The 16,913-nt window shown below is 40.1% G+C and overlaps 1 protein-coding gene across 47 annotated transcripts in view; it reads right to left on the minus strand.

The window, feature by feature from the left end:
- HUWE1 (HECT, UBA and WWE domain containing E3 ubiquitin protein ligase 1) overlaps positions 1 to 16,913 on the minus strand; it is a 144,381-nt gene that overhangs the window by 69,580 nt on the left and 57,888 nt on the right. For 42 of the 47 annotated variants that reach the window (XM_070067312.1, XM_070067310.1, XM_070067321.1 and 39 more), the window contains 15 exons: positions 16,809 to 16,856; positions 16,654 to 16,722; positions 15,975 to 16,074; positions 14,784 to 14,884; positions 14,361 to 14,511; positions 14,097 to 14,224; positions 13,000 to 13,140; positions 12,683 to 12,788; positions 10,467 to 10,679; positions 10,255 to 10,356; positions 9,687 to 9,767; positions 6,501 to 6,607; positions 6,068 to 6,245; positions 4,933 to 5,024; positions 3,643 to 3,854 (listed from right to left, as the gene is read on the minus strand). In XM_070067312.1, coding sequence (XP_069923413.1) covers positions 3,643 to 3,854; positions 4,933 to 5,024; positions 6,068 to 6,245; positions 6,501 to 6,607; positions 9,687 to 9,767; positions 10,255 to 10,356; positions 10,467 to 10,679; positions 12,683 to 12,788; positions 13,000 to 13,140; positions 14,097 to 14,224; positions 14,361 to 14,511; positions 14,784 to 14,884; positions 15,975 to 16,074; positions 16,654 to 16,722; positions 16,809 to 16,856 — 1,829 coding nt within the window. The remainder of the gene's footprint in view (positions 1 to 3,642; positions 3,855 to 4,932; positions 5,025 to 6,067; positions 6,246 to 6,500; positions 6,608 to 9,686; positions 9,768 to 10,254; positions 10,357 to 10,466; positions 10,680 to 12,682; positions 12,789 to 12,999; positions 13,141 to 14,096; positions 14,225 to 14,360; positions 14,512 to 14,783; positions 14,885 to 15,974; positions 16,075 to 16,653; positions 16,723 to 16,808; positions 16,857 to 16,913) is intronic. The other 5 variants (XM_070067323.1, XM_070067337.1, XM_070067317.1 and 2 more) reach the window with 1 other exon arrangement.

Raw genomic sequence — 16,913 nt, forward strand, 5'->3', positions numbered from 1 at the left:
TGTCTGTGTAAATCACCGGATAATGAATGAGGGCATGGGAAACAGGAATTTGTTTTGAGGTTCCACTGAAGAATTTTGGATTTAGTGGAGGAGACTGACAAGACTTAAGAGATAGATTCCAAATATTTCTAAGCCTATTCCCCAGACTGTCTGAAGGTGTACACCTACTACCATAACTGCCTGCGATAAAAAGAGTAAAAAAATTCTCTTCCTTCTCTGCAGAATGAAGCCCGAGTTTCGATAAGTCTCTTGCTTTTTCTCACAAGCCTAATAATCCACTTAGTGACTCAATTCTAGGCTTCTAAAGACAGCACAGTGAAAAAAGTATATACATGTATCAACATGTGGGGGATTCTTGAAAATATTATGTGAATGAGGTAGTGATGAACACCTATGCCCATGCTGGGCAGAGTGTGGAACAACACTGATACTAAAGTAGAGCAACTAGTAGAATCCTTTGCATCTTAGAAGCTACATCTGAATTATCACTATGGTAGAATACTAACAGAATACTAATGCTGTAGATGTAGATTGCTCTCCAGGCATTTTAGTCTAAGGGGTTCTTTGATATATGATCTTTACTCATTCAATTAAATAAATACTTACTGATTACTTATTATAAGAGATAGGGATACACTGCTGAATGAGTCCATGTCCCTGCCCTTGAGGAACATAGAGAAGCCATTAGCTTATATAAATAATCTTCACAAAACTGTTGGGAGAATACAAGATTGACTTCTACTTTGCAAATGCAAAGTTGCTTTAACCCAGTCGAATCTCAAGTTTTTTTTTTTGTTTGTTTTTTGTTTTTTGACAGGCAGAGTGGACAGTGAGAGAGAGAGACAGAGAGAAAGGTCTTCCTTTGCCGTTGGTTCACCCTCCAATGGCCGCCGCGGCCGGCGCGCTGCGGCCGGCGCACCGCGCTGATCCGATGGCAGGAGCCAGGAGCCAGGTGCTTTTTCCTGGTCTCCCATGGGGTGCAGGGCCCAAGCATCCGGGCCATCCTCCACTGCACTCCCTGGCCACAGCAGAGAGCTGGCCTGGAAGAGGGGCAACCGGGACAGAATCCGGCGCCCCAACCGGGACTAGAACCCGGTGTGCCGGTGCCGCTAGGTGGAGGATTAGCCTAGTGAGCCGCGGCGCCGGCCTCAAGTTTTTCAATTCCAAATATTTCAATTATATGATACTTATTTCAAAATTATTATAAGTTTTATTTATGCTCAATTTAAGCCTTTATAGGCATCCTCTATGTAGGATGATGGGACATAATGGGCTAAAAATGAGATATTTGAGTTGGCCTTGCTAGAATATGGCAGATGGGAAAAAAGGGAGTTGGTAAGATGATTTGGGAATGTGGGATAAATGTGGACAGAACACAAGTGATAAAGGATATCCAAAGAAAGGAATGGTGGGTGAAATGAAGGCTGTGGAGGTGACAGCTATCCACAATGGTTAAGACAGTGCTGCTTGGTATGCAAACACCCCATATCAGAGAGCCTGGTTTTGAGTTTTGGCTTTGCTCCCAGTTCTAGCACCTTGGGAGGCAGCAGGTAACGGCTGAAATACTTGTGTGTCTGGCACCCGACATGGGACAGCTGGACTGAGTTCTTTTTTTTGTTTGGACAGGCAGAGTTAGACAGTGAGAGAGAGAGAGAGAGACAAAGAGAAAGGACTTCCTTCCATTGGTTCACTCCCCAAATGGCCGCTACAGCCAGCACTGCACAAAGCCAGGAGCCAGGTGCTTCCTCCTGGTCTCCCATGCAGGTGCAGGCGCCCAAGCACTTGGGCCATCCTCCACTGCCCTCCCGGGCCACAGCAGAGAGCTGGAATGGAAGAGGAGCAACTGGGACCAGAACCCGGTGCCTAAATGGGATGCTGGCGCTGCAGGCAAGGGATTAACCAAGTGAGCCACGGCGCCGGCCCCAGCTGGGCTAAGTTCTGAGCTCCGACTTTGGCCTGGTCTACCAGTGGCTAATGTGGCCATCTGGGGAGTGAACCAGCAGAGGAAACCCATGTCTGTCTTTCAAATAACTAAATAAATTAATGATAAATAAATGAAGGTTATGGAGAAAATGCTGATTTATTGCAACAAACTGAATTTTGGGCATATTAGATTTAAGAGGCCTTTAAAATGTTCAGATAGATAAATTATATGCAGATTCATACACACATATTGACTTACAACCACCACCACCCATGTGTGAGAAATCTTTTCTTATTTATAGTCAGGAAAAGGAATCTCAACCAGCAGGGTCACTGACAATGAAGGGTGTGGCAAAGGAAGCAGTAAGACTCTAATTCCTTCACAAAAAAAGGTCTTGCTTTCTTTCAAGATGTCTGTTTTTTTTTTTTTTTCCCAGAAATAGAACATTTTAAAGAAAACAGAAAATGCTGACAGAATGAAGGTAAGGTTTGCCCTCTCAGAAGCAATGCACTTGTTCATATCACACCAAATTACTGATGACAATAGGTTCATTATCATCTGCAGTTCCAAGAGGACATACTAATTTTCAATTGAGGCCTTCCCCTGTACCTCAATCTTTTCTCCACCTTAATCTTTTCATAAGCCCCAAGCTGCCCATCTGCATCAACTGAAACCCACTCACAGTCATGCCTAAAATGCTCATGCCTTTCTCAGAACTACTTATCTATAAACAACAGCATAAATGAGTGAATGTATGACTGTCCAGAAAGATCACTCCTGCTTCTGAAAAAGGTGATTAAGAGTTACAGCTATAAAGTCACATTTCATTAACTGCAGGTGAATACTGTAAGCTCAAAGAGCCTAGTAGAGTATACACCACCAGGCTTTAAAATACCCCTACCCAAGTCCTGGTAGACAGTTCTTACGTAGAACAAAGCTTATAAACAAATAGAAATGAGAAGGAAAATATACAATGCCTGGTTATTTATAGTATACCCCAAAGTTAATTTTCTGGAACAGAAAATAATCAAATGAACAACAACACAATGAATACCTGCAGCTCTTAAGAAGTTTTTAGGAGACATGCTTCAAAAAAAGCAATGCAGGCCAGGCATTTGGCCTAGAGGTCACTATTGGAGAACCTGGGTTTGGATCCCAGTTCCGCTTCCAGTTTCTTGCTAATGCACACCCTGGGAAGCAGCAGGTAATGGCTCAAGTGGTAAGCCACACACATGGAAGACTTAGACTGGGGTCCAGTCTCCTATCTTTGGCCTGGCCCAGTCCTAGGTCTCACAAGCATATGGGGAATAGTGGATGGGAGCGCTCTCTGGCTCTCCATGTCTCTCTGCCTTTTAAATAAAAAAGTACGATATGTTTCATATGTTCTTGAAACAATCAAGCAGTCAATGATGTGGAATATCAAATCAACAAAGGGAAAACAAGTCCTCTGTGCAAAGCCCGTCAACCTGATTTACTGAACTGTGATTCAATCTCAAACAGTCCCAAGAAGCTTCATAATGTAATCAATTTTATCACATACAAAACAAACAACACACACAGGTGAAAAAAGGGAAAACTACACATTCTTAGGGCCGGAAATAACCTTAAAATTATCTAATGTAATGTTCTCACCTTTTATAGATGAAAAAAACACTAAGACTTACACAGTAACAGGCCCAAGATCCTGAGGCTATGCAATCTGTCTTCCGAACACTTACTGTTGATTAGGCTCTGTTTCACTTTGCTGTGTAGAATTAAAGCTCTGCATGGCCTGCACTTCCTCTTCCTCCTCATCCTCACTAGAGGCTTCTTCTGCAGCATGATTAGACCTTGGGGGAGGAGCAGTGGCAGTGCCGTCTGCCTTCTGGATAGATGGCTTCTGACAGATGTACTTAGGGTCTCTTCCAAGATTACAGATTTCTTCAAGTAACTGAAAGAGAAAATAAAATTACTTATCAGCAATTAAGGAGTGGGGACATGACTGAAGATATACCATGTATTTGCTGTAACACTTTATATACATGTTATCTGCACTATTCTGGGAATGTAGTCATTAACTCCGTTTTACAAACAAGAAAAAGGAAATTTGCAAAGTTAAGTAATTTGTTAAAGTTCAGACATCATTGTTTAAGTGACTGACTTGACAAATCTGACTCCTGTCTATTTAACCAAGGACCAGGAACTCATATTGTTGTGAGTTTCAAAGCCTAAATGGCAACTGGCAGGATTAAGAAATGTTGGGGGTAAAGATCAAGAAACTATTGAGGCCTTGTGGCACAGCAGGTTAAGCTACTGTCTGCAATGCTAGCATACCATACAGGCACACATTCAAGTCTTGACTGCTCCACTTCTGATCTGGCTCCCTGCCAATGTGCCTGCTTGGGCCCCTGCCACCCACATGAGAGATCTGGAAGAAGCTCCTGGCTCTTGACTTTGGCCCAACTGTGGCCATTTGGGGAGTGGAAGCAGATGGAAGATCTCTCTCTTTCAAATACACAAATCTTTAAAAATATCAATAAAAGTATGACTAGACAAAGGTTAGGCCTTGGATGCCTGTTAATATCATATATACGAGGGGCAGGTGTTATAGAGCAGACAGTTAAAGCCCCGACCTGCAGTGCTGGCATCCCGTATGGGTGCTACTATGAGTCCTGGCTGCTCTACTTCCGATCCAGCTGCCTCCTAATGCACCTAGGAAAGCAGCAGAGGATGGCCCAAGTAACTTGGGCCTCTGCATACACATGGGGGACTCAGAAGAAGCTCCTGGTTCCTGGCTTTGGATCGGCTCAGCTCTGACCATCAAGGCCATTTGGGGAGTGAACCAGTGGATGGAAGACCTCTCTTTGTCTCTCTCTAACTCCCTCAAATAAAAAAAAAATAACTCTTGATCTACAAGAGCTGAAGTTAACAGAAACTTCTGGTAAGATCTGAACTAAAATGACTACTTTTTCTAAAAACTAGCCCCACATGGTTCTCTCATGCACTAGGTCAATGTTATCACTTCCTACCTTGATGATGGCAGTTGTTGCATCTGTTTTGAGGGTAGGTTGATGTCTCATAAGCTCATCAACAGCACTCCCTAGGTTGGATGCAGTATCCCCTTAAAGCAAAAATGAACTGTTAGAAAGAAAGACTGAAGAAAATAAGAGCTATTTTTCTCTGTGTCAACACCAGGCAAAAAGATGAAACTGAGCTGGTCATTGTGATACACGCTTCCCCAAATGAATTCACATCAGCCCCCAAATCACTGAAGAGGAGGAAAGAATCAGGCTAGTAAACATATTTTCAAGTAATGATGGGTGTTACACTCTACTCTGGAAATCTCTCTACTGTAAAGATCTCAATTACTGGGGCAGGCATTGTGGCGCAGTGTGCTGGAGTCCCAGCCTATAGCGCCAGCATCCTATATGAACGCGTTTGAGTCCTGGCTGCTCCACTTCTGATCCACCTCGCTCATCCCTGCTAATGCGCCTGAGAAAGCAGGAGAAGATGGCCCAAGTCCTTGGGCCCCTGCACCCACGTGGGAGACCCGGAAGAAGCTCCTGGCTCCTTACTTCAGAATTGGCTCAGCTCTGGCCATTGTGACCATTTAGGGAGTAAACCAGTGGATGGAAGAGCTCTGTCGCTACCTCTCTGTAACTCTGTATTTCAAATAAATAAAAAATAAATCTTAAAAAAAAAAAAGAGAGATCTCAACTCAATAGTATTATAGATTGGAAAAGAAGCATAAACTATTATCCTTCTGACTGTCCCAGAAAGTACAAAGCATGTTTTTGAAAACTGGAATCCTTTTGGAGCTCTACTTTCTTGCTAGTAATTTCTCAACTGTCTGGTCTCAAGTACTGCGAGTCACATTTCGTCTTAGAGACTTGGATACTAGAGTATCAGATTACCAGGATCAATACCTGGAACTCTACATGTCTCATTGCTGCTTCCTAGTACCTAATTCTTAGCAGTGCCATGAAAGTACAATGATGATTTGTTGAGAAGCATGGAAATACTATAAGCAGAGAAGCTAAGGATGAAGCATTCCCTCCTACCTGTAAAAGAATGTATTATCCAGAGAAACCACGTGAGCTCAAGGAAGGCTTTCCCAGCCAACTGACCCAATTTTCTATTATAAGGTAAATCCTGACAACATACCAAGGGGATCTGAACTCCTCCTCCTCCTCATGGCTGGGAGGTAATCTGGAGAGAGAAGAACTTTGAAGAGACGTTCAAAAGGCTGACATTGTACAAAAGACTGAAGACCTCGGGCATTCAAGCAGAGTGCACTGAATACATTTGGGAGGGAGCCAAGGACTTCACGGGTAGCAGGAACCTAAAAAGAAGTTTGAACACATTTAAGGTTGAACACATTTAAAAGAATCCATGTATAGATGCTAGGAAAACCTGGCCAGAGGTAGCACGCTGAGAGACAGAAAGGATTCTGGCAACAAGGTTTCAGTTACATTCAGTACAACATACAGAAGGTAAGAGATAGGATTTTCATAGCATAAGACTGCTTTTCAAGTGTGTGTGTGTTGGGTTAAGGGGTATGCATGGAGTGTTTTTCAGAGTAGCAGAAAGGACTCACATCTTTGATAAGCAGTGCATGCAGCATGACATCTGTTAATCCATTGTCCTGTAGTGAGGACAGCAGTGATGGTTCTTGAAATACAAACACAGTCACCACTTCAGTAGCTAAAAAAGAGATGAGAAAATGTGGAAAACTGAGGGATTCCTTAGAGATATTAAAAGCAAAATACTCAAAGCTTTTAAAAATACATATTCAGGGTCTAACAATTTAAGCATTTGTGCTGACTATGAAATGAAAGCTCTATCAGGGACTAATCACTATTAGGAATCTAGTGACCTTCTTCTAGGTTCTTATAGACATATTTTTACATAAATGAGGTTATATAATTTGCTGTTCTTCAGCTATAGTATGTTTCATATAATCTCCTTTACCCCCTCACTGCAACCCACTCATTTTGAATGAGAATAGCATAATATTCCATTATACATACATATTCCAATATATATGTATATTCTAATATACATACATATATACCACTATATATAAAAACCAGTCTCCTACTGTGAAAATTGATGAACCTGAACCTAAAATACACTCCCCTCCTTTTTGGGCCACCTTAGCAGGTAAAAAGAAAAACTAAGATGTCTGTTTGCTGGGTCAAAGTGACTGCAAGCTTAGCTGACAAAAATGAACAAACTGTCTTCTAAGAAGTTTGTTCAGCAAGCTACTATCGACAGTTTACAAGTTCTTGGGTATTAATCTGACCAGATTTTCAGATGGTGATATTCAGAAATGTGTAATAAAGATGACTACTACTATATCAAAGTTTCTCTTTTGCAAAAAATCATGCAGTGTTTTTTTAAAGGGTATAAACATGGAAACAACAAGCTCTGGGTGGAACCAAGCAACTAAGTTACAAAAGGAAAAAAATAAAATAACTGTGGTATGCCTTTTGGCTATGTAAACATGTTTCCAGGAGCGAACATGTATGTTAAACGGAATTAAAGAAATAGAAGTTCCAGAAGCCAAAAAAAAAAAAAAATCATATTTTTAAAACCTAATCAAACACTATGTGGGAAATTTGAAACGAAAGAGATCTAAAAATAATGGTGAAATTTTGAATTCTAAGGTGAAGAAAAAATGCTACAGATTCTCCAGAGCAAAAAGGTGAAAACTGCCTGCAGAAGAACAAGAACCAATCTGATATCATGGTTTTCTACAATATGGAACATTAGAACACAAGGAAGAAACATACACTAAATTCTGAAAGAAATATGTAACACTTTAAAAATTATCCAAGGAGAGACTGGTGTTGTGGTGTTAACAGGTAAAGCCACTGCCTGAGATGCCAGCATCCCATATCAGTACCAGTTCAAGTCCTGTCTGCTTTACTTTCTATTCAACTCCCTGCTAATCTGGGAAAAGTAGCTGAATATAGCCCAAGTGCTTGGGACACTGTCACCCATGTGGGATATCCAGAACAAACTCCTGGCTCCTAGTTTTGGCCTGGCCCAGCCCCAGCCACTGTGGCCATCTAGGGAATGAACCAGCAAATGGAAGAACTCTCTCTCTTTCCCTCTATCTTTTTAAAAATAAATAAATCTTAAAAAAATTACCCAAGGATATATTCCACTAAAATTGAAATAAAACGACGAGAAAGAATGTCCAGGATCACTAACGAATGGGAGAAGTGCAGAAAATTCCTCTTTTAAGATAAAAATACACTACAGTACCATAAGTTGTTCTGCTGGAAGAACTAATAGCTAGATAAAATACTTGAAAAATCTTTTAAAATGTAAAGAGTAGACAAAGTAAGTATCTGGCCTAAGGCCCAAATAAATGAAAACAGAAATTCAGAGGCTTTTGTCCTAAGGGTAACTGGTGAACTTGGTTTTCAATAGTACTCAGGGTACCTGGGTAGGACATAAGAACAGAAAGATATTATCTTTATTTAGTAAAAAATCCAATAAAAAGGGTATTTTATGGATGGCAGCACCAGCAACCATACATGATGAAGCCTGCTGGAAGAGCTGCTGTTTCCTACCCCAAAACCAGGTCATTTTTGATATATACATTACTCAAAAGGCAGCCCAACTGAGCTGGATGTAATCACTTTGGCACTGCAGGACACTTTAATAAAGGTATATCCATGGTTCTTATTTTTAGAATCTTTGTTTTTCCTAGGGAGTACGCTCAAAATAGTTATATTCAGGACCATCCACTATGGAGACTTTTCATGGTGGGAATACACTGATGCTCAGACTTCTTGTGTTACATTAAAGTCTCCCAGTATCTGTGCTCATATCAAGGTTGTCACAAAGGAAGCACACTATAATGTCAGAGCTGACCAACTGCTCATACTTTGAGTAAGCTCAGGTATTACTCCTATCCTTAACTCGATGGGTTCAGTGAGACCTCTGGTTACTAGTCACTAGGTCTGTGGGATACATGCAAATGGCATCTCAATGTGATGTTTGTGCCCTATTCTGTCATAGGTATCGCTACCAACAGAAATCCATACCAAGGGGTCAACACTTCTCTAACGAGTGAAGTGATTTTACTGGGGTAATGCTCCAATCTGCTGGAACAAATTGCTATGCCCTCACAATGACTGACTATTATAAAAGATTATGATTTTAAAAAAGTAAATCTATTGATTTGAGAGGAAGAGAGAACGAGCAAGTTAAGTGTGTGCATGCTAGCTCACATCTGGTATTTCACTTCCCAAATGCCAGCAGTCGCCAGGCAGACAGGAAATAGGAGCCAGGAACTCAATCCAGGTCTCCCATTGTGGGTGGTAGAAACCCAACCACTTGAGCCATTCACTGCTGCCTTAGGAACCACTTTGGCAGGAGGCTGGAATCAGGAACTGGAGCTGAGAATCCAACCCAGGCACCCTGATGTGGGACACGGCTTCCTAATCAGCATGTTAACCACGAGGACAAATGCCTATCTGCAGACATATTTTTATATATTTTTTTAAAAACCTCACTTGAACAGTAAGTATAGCACAAACCAGCCAAATGTACAATACTTCTAACCACAAGTAATTCATAATACACTACTTAAATGTATATTTGGCATTTAAGAAATGAGTATTTATTTGAAAATAAATTTATTCACCAACAAAAGATACATAATCTGAGTGTAGAAATGTGGATAGCAAAATCCTACAATAAAAACACACAGAAAGGTTTGCTAGTTTATTCCAGCTCGGTATAACTAACCACCAATTCCACTTACCTAGGAGGAAAAGTGATGGGCCATAGTATTCTGCATTGCTGATGATGTGTTTCAGGGAGGTAGGCAGAGAACCATCCATTACTAACAGAAAAGTGAACATTAAGGAGAATATGATCAGTCTGGGAGAAGTGTTAAGGAGTGAAGATAATGAAACAATGTTATATACAGCACACTGTGGCAAAGTCTGTGCTGATTCCAATCTAATTGCCTCTGCTTGTCTCTGTTTTATTATTTGGTCATGAAATGAGCTTTCTAACAGTGGGTCAATAACAAAAATTTTTTAAAGGAATACAGGCACATAAATTCTGAGAGAGGTAGTAGGATGGAAGTCAACAGAGAGCCAAATGCTGGAAAAGGAAAATAACAAATTAAAGATGGTAAATCACTACAAAAACAGCTAAACACTACTTAAGTCCAGGAAAAGCAATACCAAACAAGTAAAAGCTACTCAAAATGGCATGGTCTTTCCCTAAGCCTCCTGGTAAAAGATTAGGTGTAAGAATAGCTTGAGAAGGACCCATAGAAAGAGTCAAACATCTTTCAGAAACAGTTTTCCAGAGTAAAGTACCATGTCGTATGCCATCCGAGAAAGCAGGGTCCTGAATGGCTTTCTTGAGGAAGTTCAGCATGGATTTGAGAAGTGCTGCTCGCTGTGGAATACACTGCACACCTGGCAAGGGAGAACAGTAACAGAATTTAAGCTCCTCCTAAAGCTGTCATCTTCACTAGTTTAATAACTCAAGTCACTGTGAAACATCACATATACGTTTGTCTACGCACCAGGACGAGAACCAGGGCCGGGACCGGGGCCAGGGCCAGGACCAGGACCGGGACCAGGGCCAGGGCCAGGACCAGGGCCAGGCCCAGGCCCAGGGCCAGGGCCAGAAGAGATGTTAGCACTGTTGTTGGAGCTTGATGTCCTTAATTCAACATCCAGCCGTTGTTCCATAGAGATGGATGAGCCTGGACTGCTTTCCATAGTCACATCTGCAACTGAAGTCCAAGTTATAATAAAGAAACTACTTAAGAATAAAAGATACATCCCAAAAGATAGATTGAGAAATTTCTTCCATTAAGGTGAAATGAATGAAATAAAAATGAAGCAGGATTAGGATATTGCAATCCAACAAGAAATTTAAGTTGTCCACAAACAGAAGGGAATTTAACATCAGTAGGTGATAAAAATAATCCAACAAAAGAAGTTCTTTAATACTTTTCACTCACCAAAGTGAGATTCAGAGTGGTAAGCAAAACATGCAATTTCATGTACTACCGTTGAGTAGTAGGCATATAGTAGGTAAAGTAAGTAATAATAAACTATAAAAAGAATTACAACATTTAACACAGCATAATCAACAGCAATGATATCTGTGATACACTGAATGAATAACAGAATGTTTAACCATCTTCCTGTTCTAGAAGACTATATACTATACATGGATATAAGTATTTTAGTATATATCTAAAAAGTCTAGAAAGAATTACACCAAACTAGAAGCTATGGTGAAAGGTGAGTGAGCCTTCACTTTTCATTTATACACAAATAATTTATAAAATAATAAAGTTCCATTAGGGATAAACCATTGTTTACATCTAATAATACTTTCTTATGATCTTTTTTATACATAAATAATCACTTTTGCATGTCCTTACTCATATATGAAAAGCACAATCTGTTTTTCAGAGTGATCTACAATGAACAGTAGTCATATCACATTTGACTCAGCCTTCTGGGATCTCATTCAAAAATTCAAATACCAGATTGCCCAAAATAGAGTAGAAACAGAAATCAGGTAAATGGGCTTCCAGGGATGGCAACATGCATGTCTAACTGTGTTTAGGAATTTAGTCATAAAAAAAGGAATAGCAACCAATGAGTATTTATGTATTGCTAAGAATGAAGCATTATACATTCTAGTATCTTCATTATAAGCCTGATAACAGACATGTAATGATAACCTAGATCAAGACAAAAAACTAAAATTTTGGGTAAGCTGTTTGGGGAATAATTTCTTTTTGGTACTATAATGACTTATGCATTAGGAAGGAGGTGGGGCTTTTTAAAAAAAGACAATACAAGGGCCAGAGCTTTGGCGCAGTGGGTTAACGCCCTGGCCTGAAGTGCCGGCATCCCATACTGGTGCCAGTTCGAGACTCAGCTGCTCTACTTCCCATCCAGCTCCCTGCTATGGCCTGGGAAAGCAGCAGAAGGTGGCTCAAGTCTTTGGGCCCCTGCACCCACGTGGGAGATCCAGAAGAAGCTCCTGGCTTTGGATTGACGCAGCTCCGGCCATTGCAATCAATTGGGGAGTGAACCATTGGATCGAAGACCTCTCTTTCTGCCTCTCCTCTTTCTGTTATCTCTGTAACTCTGACTTTCAAATAAAAAATAAATAAATAAAAAAGAAAAAAAACTGAAAAAAGACAATATAGCCAAAGATTTAGAATAGCTGGACTTCTTTCCAATTTCATTATTTAAAAGTTGTTCCTTACCCAACAATCTCTTCACCTCTCCTCCCCTTTCTCAAAGTTTTCAAAGGTCCCATTTTAGAGTCTATATTCTCCGTATCTCTACCAAAAACACATTAAACACTTAGGAAAAATCAGGCACAGCAGCACTGAAAAAGACAGTAGAACCCTGATTCCATGGAGCTTAGAACTTAGTGAGAATAAGATAACGAATCAAGACATAAGAAAACATGACTCAGGTGATGAAATAAAACAGACTAACATCATAGAGTGACAGCAGGGATCTACTACAGCTCAACAGTCTGCTTCACCTTCCACCTCTATTTTGAAAAACATTCACCTTCCTTTTCTGATTAGTCTTGTAAAAACAACTTGAAAATCAACGTGGAAAAAATTGCTGTTGCTGGAAATATATACTAACTGAATTGGATACTTTGTTATTTATGTAAGATAATTCAAATCTGGATGGGATGACAGGAAAATCTCAAACATGAAATTATTTTCATGACTTAATAACTGTTAATTACCATCCATATCAGTTTCCATTTCTTCTCCTTCTTGTGTGGTACTGGGTCTCTGGATCTTTGGCTTGATCACAAATGGACATTCTTTTCGGCACAAATCTACTTCATGCTACAATCAAGGGAAAAGGAGTAAGAAAATCCTGTAAATGTTTCAGGGATTAAAAACATCCATAATGGAGGAATGCCAAGGCAGATTATAGAACTGTTTTCTAGAAACATAAGAGGGGTAAGATCACTCCTTAGGGATATATTAGGAAAGGTTTTGGGCTCAGTTCTCACTGGCATAAAGTCTACACAAAGTGTTCCTAGTAGAATAATACCTCAAGTCTATAAATGAAGATAGAAAGCCCACTATGGGATTGAAAAGCTGCCATGTCCAGGTTGGTGATGAGGTCAACCACCCTCACAGCTCTGGTAACAAATGTTATCTGATCCTGTTCATCGCCAAGAAACTTTATGACCTATTAGAGAGGAAAAAAAGAGGTAAAAACAATGAACTAAAGACATAAAGCTATAAAAATGCATCTGTTTATAAATGTGTTTTCTGAGGCAGCAGGGAGGTACCATAGTATGGGGAAGAAAGCCTGTATTAAGAGTTTTGGGCTGGCGTTGCGGCTCACTAGGCTAATCCTCCACCTAGCGGCGCTGGCACACCGGGTTCTAGTCCCGGTCGGGGCGCCAGATTCTTTCCCAGTTGCCCCTCTTCCAGGCCAGCTCTCTGCTGTGGCCCAGGAAGGCTTGGGCCCTACACCCCATGGGAGACCAGGAGAAGCACCTGGCTCCTGCCTTCGGATCAGCGCGGTGCACCAGCCGCAGCGCACCAGCCATGGCGGCCATTGGAGGGTGAACCAACGGCAAAAAGGAAGACCTTTCTCTCTCTCTCTCTCTCTCTCTCTCACTATCCACTCTGCCTGTAAAAAAAAAAAAAAGAGTTTTGGTGCTTGCCAAATGACAACTCTGACTACAAGGACTCAACCTCATCTGAAGTAATGGGGACATCAATCATTTTGCACAATTAAATAAAACCTTCAGGGAGAAAACAAAACCTGATAGCCAGTCCTCAACAAATAATAAAGACTACTGCTATTACAGCACAATGAACAAGGTACCTTTACATACATTTTGCTCAGGGTCTCACCTAAGGTTCTGATAACATATTGCAATGATTTGATTAGTTCTTGGGGCTTCCTGCTTTATTGCTATATGCTGAACTGCAATAAATTCTTAATAATGGACATAGCTGGTCTTTAAAAAGTTGCTAATGAGATAACCAGAAGGCCAAAATTAAAGAACTAAGTAAAACTTTTTCTGAGTAAGCTTTCTTTGTCTACCTGTTTTCACAGTGGAAAATTCTAAGCTCACAATTCAACATTCTCTGTTATTTCCCCACAAATGTATTTTAACAAAAGTAGAGCACCTTCAATAAGGCTTCCATCATTCCACAGGAGACCAAGGCTTCACCACCAGCATCGTAGCTGGCCAGATGGTATAAAAAAGAGAAGAGAGCAGTGGCAAACTGGTGGGGGTACGGATCCATGGAAGGATCTACAAGGGAGGTTGGGAGAGGGAAACAAAGACTGAGTTCAGAATTTAGTGTTAAGCTGGTTGGATATTAAACAAAAACAGAAAAGCAAAGGGCAAGAGTCATCTTTCACCTAGAATAATCACCACCCAAACTCACCAATCATGGCCTGGATACAGTTCCGCACAAGTACAGGCAAAAATCCATGGTAGGAGGCAGTTCCAGTACAGTCAATAATACTGCTGAGTTTGGGAGTTCTCTCCAAGTGGACGATTGATGTTAATGTCCGTAAAGAAGCAGCTTTAATCTCCTATACAGAACATGTCAAATAAGATAACAAATGAATCCAGTTGCTGATATACCCCAACTTTAAGTCAGTCCACTAATAACTGCTTGGGGAGTTGGATGACTGCTGAGAGTTAACCCTAAAAATCCACTGTTTGTTAATTTTGCAGTTTAATAGTCAAAGAAGAAAAAGGGCTAAGTTCCTCTTTTGGAGTCTTTTTTTAATTCCCTTGGGAAAACCTGAAAGGCAAGTAAGTAAAAGCCTGATATGCAGGGAGATTATTAATAAATACTCACCATAAGCTGCTTATCTGTTATCTGAAGGACATCTACCAACTCCTCTATCAACCCATTGTACAAGATACTGTTTGCTGATTCCTGCAAGGCATTAGAATACACTGCAAAAGGAAAAATAAACACTTTAGGCAAGAAGGCAGAGGTTAAGCCAATGTCCAATGATAAACCTCTAGGCATCTACAGGTAATGGGAAAGGATTCCCTTCTAACTAGCATCAGAGGGCAGAATCACTGAATTTCAGGATGGAAGATCAGATCAAGTATGAGCTCTAAATACCGCAGAACTGACAATTCCTGTACTAACGGTATTAGCAGTTTTGAGTAAGGATTTTGGGGGATGGAGGCATGAAAAGAGAGTTGCTTTCCAGGTTTTCACTAAGTCCTCAAACCAGCATATAAAGTAGGTACTGTCTAAATATAAAACAAGGAAGCTGAGACTAAGAGGATATACATGTGGTTAATAATCTGAAGAATCAGAGTAAGAGTCCAGGACTGATTCCAAAAGTATGTGCTTTCCATTCTACTGGCCCCACAGTAAATGCTCATATACAGTAAAAGCCATCTACTTAATGAATATTTTGACCAATTTCAAAATTATACTCCCAAAAAAATGGGAGAAGAGGAAGACTAGATGGCAAGCGGAATAGTAGAGGACAGTGAGAGATGCACACTCATGAAAAAAGACAAGACAAAGACTATACTTTCAGAGATCATTTCTATCTTAGTACAGAGTTGCTAGTCTGTGTAAAATGTTAATTGAAAATGAATCTTAATGGATAATGGGACTGGCAAGGGGAGGGGGAGGAAGAGGAAGGGTGGGAGAGTGAGTGGTACAGCTGATATGGTGGGAATAACTATATTCCTGAAGTTGTACTTAGGAAATTTGTATTCCTTAAAAAAAAAATTTAAAAAATTAAAAAACAAAACCAAAACAAAACAAAAAAAAACCCAAGACTACAAATCAAGACTAAATCCATGTAAGTAAGCAGCATATCCTCTCTCTCATCCAATATGAAAGCACTCAAGAAAGATGAATAAATTCAGTGAACAAAGGAAATGTTAACAATTTTAAAACTTAAGTTACCACCTAGGTAACTTCAGCAAGTCTCATAGCAACAGAGGAATGAAATGCAAAGGAAATGAAGCACAAACAGTCTACTACGGCCTCTTAATTATAATATTCTTCTCTTACCTAATATAGATATTGCATGCAGTCTGGCCTGAACAGCTTGTAGTCGCTTCCTATGGTTAGAAAACCCATGGGCCAGCCGTATGTGTGTAAATAACAGCATCTGTAGAGAGTATAAGGCCTATGTTAAAAAAATCAATGGAAAAGGTAAATATTCTTTCTGGGGGCTAAGTCTTATCTGTTGAATAAAATGGTATTGTTGTTATTTGCTAAGTTATCAAACAGAACTGTTACCATCCACTCTGAGGTCAGCTGACTACACAGAAATTCAAAGATTCCTACTAATCCCAAGGTGAGCCAAGAACTGTCAGCATCCTGACAGGCAACAAAATAGGGAACACGTAAAATGAGCACAAAAAAAAAAAAGAAAGAAAGAAAGAAAAACAAGTCACAACTGAACATTTTCTCCTTTGATACCCAAAGAGTTGAGAAAACTATCACTACTTATTAGAGACTGATAGCCACCCAGTTTACATTTTCCTCAAACTCTCATAAAGGAAAGTATTAAGTTATGCCCTCACTATAAGACCAGGAAACTAAGGCCCAGAAAACCTAACTAATCTGTTCATGGCCTGATTCCAAAGCTGATTCTTTCTGCTCTGCAGGCTCCCATCCAAGTACATATCATTAATCTATTTGGGTAACAACCACATCTCTTGGGTATTTTCAGGGTGCATCATACCTGCTTATCTTTAGGAATGCTGTACATTTTGGTAAGAGATTCCATGATTTCAGAAGGGCTTTCTGAAATCTATATTAGAGGGGGGGAAAAAAAGTTAGGAACAAAAAGTCAACCAAATGTTAAGAAACTAGCCAATAATCAAACATTCCTCTTACCTTGTCAAGCTGCTCTATGTGAATATAATGTAGTGTGTTACTAGTTGTCTGAAATTTAAAAGAGAGCTGTTAGGAATCACTGAATAGTTTCCCTATATGCAACAT

Source organism: Oryctolagus cuniculus, chromosome X (genome assembly GCF_964237555.1).
Source record: "Oryctolagus cuniculus chromosome X, mOryCun1.1, whole genome shotgun sequence".
In the NCBI taxonomy this organism is placed as follows: domain Eukaryota; kingdom Metazoa; phylum Chordata; class Mammalia; order Lagomorpha; family Leporidae; genus Oryctolagus; species Oryctolagus cuniculus.